This window comes from Anabas testudineus, chromosome 3 (genome assembly GCF_900324465.2).
Source record: "Anabas testudineus chromosome 3, fAnaTes1.2, whole genome shotgun sequence".
In the NCBI taxonomy this organism is placed as follows: Eukaryota; Metazoa; Chordata; class Actinopteri; order Anabantiformes; family Anabantidae; genus Anabas; species Anabas testudineus.
In genome coordinates this window covers 15,113,513-15,125,352 of record NC_046612.1, presented here as the reverse complement: position 1 = coordinate 15,125,352, position 11,840 = coordinate 15,113,513, and the positions used below count along the sequence as shown (strand labels likewise).

Here is an 11,840-nt window from a genome sequence, read left to right as displayed (position 1 = left end):
GAGTTGAGTCAGGTTTATCAGCATCAGCAACATTTCAGATGCAGTTTTCATCCAGCACTACCAACTTGGTTCAGGTGAAAAATGTTACATATACACCTTGAGATCAATGGCACTAGACCGAAAAGGGAAATCCCAGTCACCACAATCCATCCCTTCAAAACAAAAACATCAGATAGACAACTGTTCCCAAAGCTTAACCAATCATATTTATTTTGTAAATCTACCTGTTTAGCATTTCCAGGAAAATGTGTGTGCTAATTCAAAGTGGTTACAAAAATAAAGCACATTCTTACAGAAATATGACGTGACAGAAAACAGACATTTACAAATGCTGAATAAGAAAATAAGGGACCATGTCTGTGCCTTTTTGTTGTTGTTTAGCCAATTTACCAACAAATGTATGGTTAGTATGAAATCTGATATTAGTTGTATGATTAAAATACTACTAATGTACATTGGTACATACATGTCAAGTCATTTATGTAGACAGTAAACATTTTCTTCAGCAGGCCTAAATCTCTGACACCAAAAGTACTTAAATTGCTGTGGAACAAACTGATTAATAACAAATACAATTCTAGCAAATACATTATTGTAGAAAATATCAACAATGCAGTGATTGCATTTTTACAACTTGCAGTCACCGTAACCCAACATTTCCTTTTATTATTTTGTAACAACTTGTCTATGATCTATTAAGTATAGTGTAATACACAGTAACAATATGCTAATACTACTGGTAAACGACTTCAGTCATCAATAGTGGTCTTTCATTTTTTTAAAAACAGCTTTTCCAACAATGCATTTTAGTGCATCAAAACATTATCTGACATTCATCCATCAACATGAGCTGTTCGACTAGAATGGCTTACATATGTTTATCTTCTAATGTAAAATATAGGCAACATTAATGTAGGGCAGTACCTTAGTGTTAATACTTTAATAAAATGTATTTATGTAAACATTAATATATATCCCACTGACAGACAGTGGATTTTACAAATACTATGGCGGGGTTAATCTCATTTGTATTCCTGCTTTATTCAATAATAAAGTCAAGCACATAAACAAACAATTATGCCAAAGAAATGTTTTGTAAATATGGCAGCATATCATATCAAAGGACTGTACAAGATAAGAGAATACACTATGATTTAAAAGACAAAAGAAAATAAAAATGGATGGAAGTTTCTTGTGTTTCTATATCGTCCTCTCAGTTCCTGGTCAAGAGGTAAAGTGTTCAAAAAAGGCAGTTAGGGTCTTTCAAACAGTCACCCTCTTCATTAAGCTATTGCCTTTGCCTCAGGCAGGAATGCCTCCCAAAACTTTATAAGCTGGAATTCAATTTGGACAAGAATGAAAAGCTCGTTAAAACAGTGATATGGTCATTAAATTCAATATACAGAGAACTTTAATAAATACTAAGTTTAACCCATATTTATTAGCCTCTATCATAACAAAAAATATTAATAACATTTAAAGGAACACTTTGTTGCTCAAAGTAGAGCTGGAGGTGAACAAAGTAAAGCATACAGAATAAAGTGTACATGTTGAATATAATGCTTGATATAGTTCAATGATTACCCGTTGTTGAGATTGCAGTATCGCCTCCAAGTATTTGATTATCTGGCTCTTGAAGTCCTTGGCTTTTTCTTTCTGAATAGACAAAAGTTACATATCTCAAGTGGTGGACCAAATAAAGAGCCTGGGCATGTAGAAAAAAAATGTTGTCCTCTCTATCTGCCTTTAAACTAAACCTACAGATCCAATGTGTTCTTGCTCTTATAATAAAGTTGTTCTTGATACTTCAAGAAAAAGCCACATTGTACAACAAGGCCAAACATACAGAGCCCATAAAAAGCAGAGTTGAAATAAAACTCACAAAAAAATTAAACTTTGCAGTAAGATGTTTAAACATTTTATAGCATGTGTAGGTACATTAACATACCTCAAACCTGAGAACTTCCTTGCGTACAGTCATTGCAGTCCTGTCAAAATCTCTCTCGTACTGAGTGACCCTTGCCTCCCACTGAGGACACGCACAGGGAGAAATTAAAAAAAAAAAATAAAAAAAAGGATCAATATCTTGATATCCTCAGTTGTTTACTTATAGTAAACAATAAATAAATACACACATTTGCTGCTTAATCTGAACTACAGAAGTATTAAAAACTACACATTAACAACCAACTTTTATTGCCATACTCAAGGTCATTGTTGGTGGAGCTGTTACGGTGCTTCTAGTTCATTTGTCATGAGCAACATGAGCAACATGAAGAATCTGGAATAATCTCCAACAACACTGTATTTTTAAGAAAGTGTCCATCTTCTTCTCACTAAGGATTTGGCTGCAACTATAAGGTAGCTAGGTTATAATAAAAGGCTCCATAAAAGAGTTTACATGGAGTCTGGGAAATTGAAAAAAGACTTTCAGTCCTACAAATAGCTGTGGGGTCACTGTTACCTCGGTGATCTCTTCTTTGGCCTGCTGCAGTTTGTCCGGCTTGTTGGCCCACAGCAGCTTGGCCTCGGCCTCTCTCTTCTTCTGGAGCGTGCTCTGAGCCTCCTGCCACCGTTGCCACGCCCGCATGCGCTGGTCAAAACAGCCCTGTGAAGTAGTAGTAGTAGTAAACACAACTATCTGATCATTTAACTACCCACACAGAGAACAGGTAGCATGCTGACAGTGAAACTGTGACATAACAGTGTTTTTCTGGTTTGGTCAAGATCATTGAAGAGTGTCTCTGCTTCCATCTCTACTTTGCTCTGTAAAGATGCAAAGTTCAGGAGATGGTTGAAAATATAGTGCAATTGCCAAGACGAATTTTAGCTTATATTGAAGCATTAAATACTGACTCAGTTTAGTGATATTAGAATTTTAAGTGATACTGTGCCATTCGTATTCTGTATTTTGATGTCGTACACTGTACATGTACATTTAAAGGTCTGTTATGATTTACTTTTAACATATATTTATATAGGATAATAACATATTGCTCACTCAATTTGTTTTATTTTTTTTTAATTATATGAGATTGATTTCCAGATTTTGGTACCCAAGTTTCATTTTATTTCATTTTCTTACAATACGCGGTTCTACAACTGTTAGCTTACCCGCACTGCACCCAGAAGGCGGATGTAGTCAGCCAACAGCTCTGCAAAGATGAAGAAGTCACTAGCTGCCTGCTCCTGATGCAGCTGCTCCATCTTATCCTCCACCTCTGCCAGCTGTGACAGGGCTCGAGACAGGGCTGTATTGTCTTCGGAGTTTCCCAACATGGCCATACTTTTGGCAAATACTGCCGTATTCCCACACAGCTCTGGTGAGGAAACAGAAAACTTATAGTGTAGTGTCTACTTCGTAGATACACAACTGGAGCTGCACTCTTCTGCTTCAGCAGTAGAAACTATACGATAAAATCTGAGCAGACAAAGGCAAGTGAAAAAATGCACGTGTAGCTCACCCTTCCTGTGACTGACCAGGGAATCAACCATGGCATGAAGCTTCCTCAGCTGCTGCTCTTCATTCTCCACCTCCTGGAACTTGTCCTCAAACCACTGAGACCAAGAGCAAAAAGAGGACATATGAAGAGAATTGTTAATCCAACAATTCTTCTACAAAGAAACATAAAATGCATCTACTGGAATGTTTTACAACAGCTCATCCAGAATGTCCTCACCGTGTCAGACTCATTCATCTTGATGGTCATCTTGTTGACAGCATCTGACGCTTTATTGATCATTTTCAGGAAGCCAGCTCCACTTAGCGCCTGTGTGTTCACCGCCCTGGGCAGCTGAACACACACACACACACACACACACACACACACACACACACACACACACACACACACACACACACACACACACACACACAATTTCTTGAATTTATTAATCAAAAACCTTATAACTATAAATAAGAAAATATTTTTTATTAATTTAAAGTACTCACATCTTCTCTCTCCAAGAATTCACGGACGTCAGGATCTTGTATTAACAATGGGTGGCTCACTACTCTCTGAAGATATCTGAAAACACAGTGGCAGCAGGTTAAAGTGCGTAGCAAGAGGGGTCTCAAACCTACCACAAAGAGCATGCAAACAAAAACATAGGCACTAGTAAAAACAGCTAATATAGTCTTTTAGAAGACTCTATTAGGGTTGGCAACATCCAGATGAGAGGAAAGAAGCTGGCAATTTATCCCTTAATGATAATGTCTCTACCTGAAACACATCCTGATGCTTACCTCTCCAGAGCAGCTCTTCTTCTCTCCACAAACTCTACTGATGATGGGTCATCCATTCCTACCTTCACTTTGGTCATCCCTGTTGATCCCCAGTACATGTATCAGTAAATCATAATCATAAAACATAGAGGCAAAAAAGGGTGCAGAACAACCTCACAAAGACATAAAAGACTTGGGCACTCACCCACAACACTTTTCTCAGGTGGTGGTGGAATGATGGAGCCTTGGAGCGACTGCTTCACTGACAACTTCTCATAAAGACCCAGGAAGTCACTAAAACGCCTCCTGACAGAAAAAGCCTTACCCCTGAACATGGGCAATGAAGTCTGACAGCAGACACAGGGACAGTACCAAAAAAAATTAAGAACATGGAAACAATATAGAAGATTTTAACATATTAGCGTTATTAGGTGAAAAGTAAGTAAACAATAAAAACATGTCAACACGAGCTTGACTACAAACCCTGGTGGATACTTTATAGGCCACATATGCATTCATGCCATCTCCTAGAGGACAGAAACATTGATGATGAGAATTAATTAGGTTTGAATCTAAAGTTGATGTTTCACCATAGTTAAATAAATAAATTGCTATAATGAGCAGTAAGAATTTGAGATAACTTCTTATAAATAACCAGCTACTTTCCAAATGATATAATGTAAATGAAGTGGAAATCACCAATGTATCAGCTGAAACAAAGAGGCGATAAGAACCAGAGACTGACCAATTTTCTCAGGGTTGGTGACGGCAACATCCACATCAAAGCTATCCTTGCCTTCTTCTTCCTCCAACTGTAATTAACAACAAGATAAGTAACACAATCTAAACTCTGTAAACACAATTTAGACGGTCTTAACAGAACAGATAAATTACTTTGCGATTACAGAGAAGGTTATGCAAAAGCATGCATGCATTTAATTGTTTTCAAACTAGCTCAGCTGAGCTGTGGCCCTCTACCTGCTCCAGCGAGGCTGTGTGCACCACTGCAAGACCTGAAGTGAAGGTGGAACCAGGATGAGGGCCGGAGGAGGTGGAGATTTGTTTCCTATCAGAGCTGCCATGCTTGTCTGTGCTCAGCTCCACATGTGCATCTGAGGAAAGAAAGGGCCTTTAATTAATGTATACCTGCCTTCATCCAACAATAAAAGGAAAACAAACAACGTGTGTCAGACTGGCTCACACAAACTACTCTCTAAAAGAGAAGAACCACAGCTTTTATCTAGAAAAGTGGCGCTTTGGCAGTTATGACTGCTGGATCAAGGCTATTGCTGGTAAATACTTGCACAGCCCTGAATATCAAAAAGAGAGAGATTATGTGAACTGGCATTGAATTCTTTGCAGATTAAATATTCTAAACTGAAATCTATCACAACCGTGGCCACATTTAAAACTATAAACAACCGTTGTCATATTTTTGGGTTGGTGGTTGATTTGTCAATGTCTTTTTTTGAATGTGGGTAGATTTCTCTTTATCTGTCTCTCATTTGCGCTGCAGTTTCTTGTTTTTATGGATTTTACATTGTTATTTGTTGCTGTGTACGTTTAATCTAAAGCACAATGCATTTACTAGCCTTGTTTACTGTTTTCCTAAATACCCCATGATAAGTTCCTAAATCCTCCTCTGCCTATGACGAGTAAACTGAACATGATGTGTGAAGTCAGTGGGACACTCCTTTATGATCTGCCTTAAATAACATCTTTTAGGGCCTATAAACAAAGAAAAATGAAAAGTAGAATCTAATGGATGGAAAATTGTTGGCAGAAAATATCTCCAAACCAGCAAACAAGTCGTTATCATCATCAGATTGAACTCCATTGGATTTGGCGGTTGTGTTGCTGGCGTCATCCTCACTGAACAGATCTGGAGGTTCTTCGCTGACGTGGTCGGGTTGAGAAACCCCTCGACTCACAGCCACAGGGTTACTCTGCAGACAGGTCAGACATTTAATTAAGGAGCCACAGAAACACCAAAGGGAAAGGGTTATAGGGTCAAAGGACAGGTTATGTTCATATCTCATTACTGTTAATGTTTTACAAAAATATAAAGTGTTGGGAAGTGAGTTTCAAGACATACACAACATGTGTATTTTAGACATCGCAATCATTATATATTTCCATAGGAATCTGTATGCATCTGTAATAGGGCTGTGCTGTATTGTATCGTTCATATTGTGATATTTTTTTTTTGTGTGTGATTTTCAATTCAATTCGAGTTTATTTACATATCATAACAGAATCATCTGGAGGCATTTCACAAAAGAACAATGACAATGTAGCTACACAATAAAAGGTGATGCTGGGACAAACTGTGGAGGATTCAGGTGAATAATAAAAAAACGGATCACAGATACAGTTATAGAAATAAATCCCACTGATATCCTATTTAGCTACTCTTTTATTTTAGTGTCATATTTCTACATTTGTAGGTATTGTATCACTGATCCTTTGACTGTCGGGACGAGGAAAAACAACAGAACAAGAAAAGGCTGAGACCAATGTTTGTCTATGTAAGTTTGCGCGCAGCAAACTTATTCAAGTTCGTGAATGCATGTCGTTGCTTTTCTATTGACGTTTTTGCGGATCCCAGATTTGTCTGATTGCCGTGAATGCAGGTCAGATCAGATCAGATAAAGAAACTGACTTCTTTGCTCTGACTGCTTGACTTCGTGCAGAAATAACCATCACACGCTGGTCGCTGTTGACAAGACCCAGCTGTAAAACACACCTTACTGATGAAGATGTCCTCTCCCTCGTCGCTGTCTCCATCGGCCATGCCAGACAGTCCAGCTTCTGCCTCCTCTTCTGCAGGGAAAGGAGGAGGATTCCGATCTGAGCTGGCCGCCATGTTCCGTGTGAGGGCGACGTTGCCGGAAGTCGGGGGCGTAAGTAAACAGCTGCAGCGACACCCAGCGGCCACCGAGCGACACGACACCAGGCTGTCCATCCATCCATCCATCCATCCAGCTGTGCTGACCAGTTTATTAGGCATTTTTAATAATATAAACAACTGTAGAGTAATTTATGTTAATATCAGAATCTCTGAAGTCACTAGTAACATGTTTTTGTTGGGAATTTACTCTAATGACAACTGGTGACTCTGTTATGCTGTGGGAGAGATTTGTAGAATCAATACCTGGGAAAACTGAAGTTATTCTGGTTGAGCATCGTCGCCCAAAAATCTTTATATTATATATAAATATTATATTATATATACCGTTAATATGAGAACCTCTGAACATGTATTGTTGGAAACTCAATCAAACGACAGTTTGATGTATCAGTCTTTATTTCTCTTTTTTTTCTAACCTGCACCTCCGTTTATATTTATCAGTCACTTGTTGTGTTTACTTACCTCTTTCAGCCTTGATAATGCTTGTTGCTTCTTCATGTCTATCTTTTCCGACACACTGGTATTGTTACTCTGTGTAATTTCACTGAGAGCCGCTAGAAACCAGAGTCAAAGGTGATGCACAGCAATCACAGAGAGTTCCAAAAATGATTGTAAAATAAAGACGCAACATTACTACCAGTCTGTTTTGTGTTTTTCATGCCTGTGTTCAGGAGCACATTGTCTTGAAATTTGTCCACAGCCAAAGAGTCTTTTTGATTTTTAAACAGCATCTATTCATTAAATATTATTTCACAAAAAATGAAATGATTGATAGTCAATTTTACAAAAGTAAAATTTGAATGAGTGTTGCCCCGTCTATCTCCCATTTCAAATCTTTACACATCCACCTCTGCTCATGACTAGTAAGCCAAATGTGTGTAAAAGTGGTGTTCATTATTAAGCCTACCCTCATTGATAGGAACAGGGCAGACAGACTGTGGAAAATCATAGGGAGAATTGATTTAATATATATTATATTTTTGATTCGAGACACCATCATGATGTGAAACCAAAGTCTACATTGACCTGAAGCCTGAGCAACACACTGATGTGTAGGCCGATAGAACACGTCTAACTTTAGAAACATTAAAGCCCCTTTTCTAACGCCAAACACGCTCACCATACAACAAGATACTAAATGCATTTGAAGAACGTTTTTCCAAACGGTTTCAACTATTTCATGTGACGCACCATTTTCAAATCTCATGGTTTATTCAAATGTTTTGTGGTTTAATTCAACATCCCGCTACGCTTTCAGCAACATCGACTAGGCTTTGAAGCCACATGATGAGCGAGTCATCGTCGTCAAACACTCAGAGAGAAATGCAATTTTTATCCAGTCTCACATGAAGAAGATAAGAATAACAGAGCTGGAGATCTGATCAACAAAGGCTGGTTAGTGCAGTGCATATAAACCTGACAGCTGTTTGTTTACATTTCAACTGAGCGATGTGAATTTTTACTTCAGGGCTTTTCACTGTTGAATAATGGGGCAATATTTTCTCAATGAGTGAATCAACTGTTTGTGAAAATCTGAAATATTTAAATGGCTTGTTGACTTTAATGTCATATGTACTAGGTATTGTATATATTATATTGTATAAATATATACAAATATTGACACATTAGCAGCTGGAACTGGGCATTTTGTGACTTAACCCTGTTACTATCAGGATAACGTTGCAGTTCACACTTTAAATTGTGTATTATTAATGACATATTCCTGCAGATTTCAGTGTTCATTAAATACTGATGGTGTTGGAAGAAAAAAAGACAAACAGCAATCTTTTACTTTGTTAGTATTCATAATAGTTCGTATACACAATGTATAGGAGCACCAATAAAAAAAACATTTTTTTTTTCCAAACATTTTTTTTTTCAACATTTTTTAAAAAGCCACAGATTTTTTTTTCTACAGAAAGCAAAGAAGCTCTGTACATGAACAAGCAACAACAGAATTCCTCATCATCATCATGAGCTGCAAAGGAAACAACTTGGCTGCTCAAATTCATATCATCTCTGAAGCAAAAAATAAACATAAAAAACAAGACCAGCTGCCTGCTGCTTACCTAGGACACTACGTTACACAAACAGCTTTTGATATTTAAAACACAAGATATGTAAGAAATGTACTTTTTAAAAATTGTGAAAAAGTGCAATACAGATTCAACTGTTTACAACTAAATAGATCATTTCCCAAATGGAGTCCGGTCCTTTTTCTTCTGCCTTTGTTTTGAATCATTTTTTCCCCTAAAACTTGTTCCTTGTTTGTATCCATAGTTAAAATCTCATACAGTTATATTGACATTCATGACGATGTACATTTATGAGAAACATGGTATTCACAAAAGTAGAGCAAATTACTATGATTGCAAATGACAAATTTCTTTGGGTAAGAGGGTAATGAAAAACTAGTTTCTTAGATGAACTTTTTTCCTTTTTACATCAGATTTGTGTGTAGAACAAGCCTCGTTTTTCTTCATACAAAAACTACCATTTAAAAAAAATCTGGGAGTCCCATTCAAAAGGCCAACATCTTTGCATTTTTATAGGATTTGCAAAAGAACCAGGGTGTGGCGTTTGATGAAGAAGAGCAAGAAAAAAATACAAGAAACAGCAAAAACACCCTGCTGCGGGAGAATGCACACTTGGTTCAGCAGTACAGATGTCTGAAACCAAATATTGGTTTTTGGAAATGACACACACATTCGATCGAACTTCTTGTATAAAAGATAACTCGTCTGTTACAGGTGATTGATTGACTGAGTGCCATGTGAGGTTTTCTCTCTTTCTTTTTAATGAGAGGTGGTGGGGGGGGGGTCAGCGCCCTGAGTCCTGGGTACCTCTGACCTGTGAGGCGGTACTGTCAAGTCCCACAGAACATTATAGAAACTACAATGGCAGCAAGTGACAGCACAACTCCAAGCAATATCCGCGGAGAGCCGGATCATTTCAATGTACAAACACGTTGGTAAGGCTTTTAAAACGGAGCTCCCACAATAAACAACAGACCGAAAAAGAAGACATTTTAATGTACAAAGTGGGCGACACAATACCAGAGAAGAATGCACGGTAGACACACATGGGCGTCTCTCCTCTGTTGATGCAAAAAAACTGAGCTTCAGGACTCATTCCTAGTCCCACTTTCATCCAAAATAATAATAATGAAACAACGGGAAACATGAAAAGAATGAGGCAGTTTAGAAAAAAAAAAAACCTACACACAACGTATGTACATGTTTATAAGGATATGTGTGTAAAAAAATAATACAATAACATAGAAAATAATAAAAAGTCATGGCACAATATATGACACAAAGGGATTTAAAAAAAAAAACATGACCGCATTTATGAATAATGTAGGTTTGTAAAGGGAGATTGATATCCAATGTTCACTTCACTGAAACGGCCCAATAGATATACAAAATGCACAAAGAAAACACTAATCAAACAAACACTGTGTGTAGACTGCGCTGCATGAGCACCAACATCAAAACCAGCATATTTTTGGACTTTCTCCTTTTGACTTGACATTGAATCAACCGTTCGCTGCAAAAACCTACTGTATGCATTTTTGCTGAGGAAAAAATTCACAATCTTCCGGTTGAAAGCGACCAATCTTTAAAAGTTCATTGTCTCTGAGAATGGATCTTCATAAAAAGGTGAAGCGTCTCACTTTTTTTTTCCTCTCATGGCAATCTCCTTCCTGAGATTGAGCAAGGTAAGCCGAAAAAAGTTCCTAAGTTTCAGTCTGGAGTTTTTTTTTTTATTATTCTCTGCAGGGGAACATGAGAGTTTTCTTGGGCACAAGAAGCCATTTTGTGTCCATCAGCCGCTGGCTCCTGGCGTTTATGTTTTAGTGTGTTTGTTTGGCTTGAGTGTGTGTGTGTGTGTGTCTTTCTGTATATATGTGTGTCTGTATGATAGAAGGTGTGTCTATGTGTCTAGCTGTGTGTGTGTTTGTGTGCATGCTCATGGCGCTGTAGTGATGGCATTCAGGTCCTTCATGAGGCCCTCGAGGTGGGCCATCTCCTCAGTCAGCTCATCAGGCTCGTAGCTCTGAGGGAGAGGAACAGGGTTACTGCGAGGGGCAGGGGAGGGGCAGGGAGGGAGGGAGGCAAGCACCTGGAGGAAGGGAAGGATAGGGAAGGTGGAGAAGAAAGGAGAGGAGGAGAGGGTCAGTCAGGGATCTTTTGCGTCAGACGGGGGGAGTCATATGGATGGGGTGAGGTGAGCTGGGAGATGGGTCAATGGGACTGATGCATTGTATATGACAAACACAAAAGAGGCAGCAGACGAAAGCAGAACATCCATAACCAAAGAGAAACCATGGTCAGCCAGTCAAGGATTAGGGCATGGAGAAATGATTCGGTGGTAAAAATAAATATATATATATATATCATTCCAGTTATGAGTTTTGTTAAGATCAGTTGATAAAAGTTAAATGAATTGATTAAAAGGCAGCCAACAACACCACATAACATGACCAAATTATATTGGAAAGAATAAAAAAAAGAGAGAAAGAACAAACAGAAAAGGTGGTTACAACCAAGTAACTGTATAAACCAGTGCCCAAAGAAAACCTGACATGGATTTGAAGAAATGTGTCATTGATACAACTTCAAGACTGAGTAAATCTGAAATATTCACCACTAGTAGTAGGCCTGGCAAAAACCGGCTGCACTGCTACAAGCAGCCAGTGTG

General features: G+C 38.2%; 2 protein-coding genes across 2 annotated transcripts in view; both read right to left on the bottom strand.

Moving 5' to 3' along the window:
• Positions 1-183: 183 nt before the first annotated feature.
• On the bottom strand, positions 184-7,110 carry LOC113174364 (sorting nexin-1). Its single transcript, XM_026378301.1, has 15 exons — positions 6,972-7,110; positions 6,024-6,171; positions 5,204-5,337; positions 4,971-5,037; positions 4,709-4,752; positions 4,431-4,572; positions 4,247-4,325; positions 3,953-4,028; positions 3,681-3,794; positions 3,465-3,558; positions 3,115-3,320; positions 2,465-2,608; positions 1,949-2,029; positions 1,585-1,656; positions 184-1,334 (listed from the first exon to the last, which is right to left on the bottom strand). The coding sequence occupies exons 1-15, from the start codon at positions 7,089-7,091 to the stop codon at positions 1,284-1,286; spliced, it is 1,572 nt and encodes a 523-aa protein (XP_026234086.1). The 5' UTR covers positions 7,092-7,110; the 3' UTR covers positions 184-1,283.
• A 1,812-nt stretch (positions 7,111-8,922) lies between these two features.
• The window catches only part of neo1a (neogenin 1a), a 128,859-nt gene continuing 125,941 nt past the window's right edge, over positions 8,923-11,840 (bottom strand). The window contains 1 exon segment of the mRNA XM_026378300.2: positions 8,923-11,195. Within this exon segment, the coding sequence (XP_026234085.1) occupies positions 11,109-11,195 (87 nt within the window). The 3' untranslated portion in view covers positions 8,923-11,108.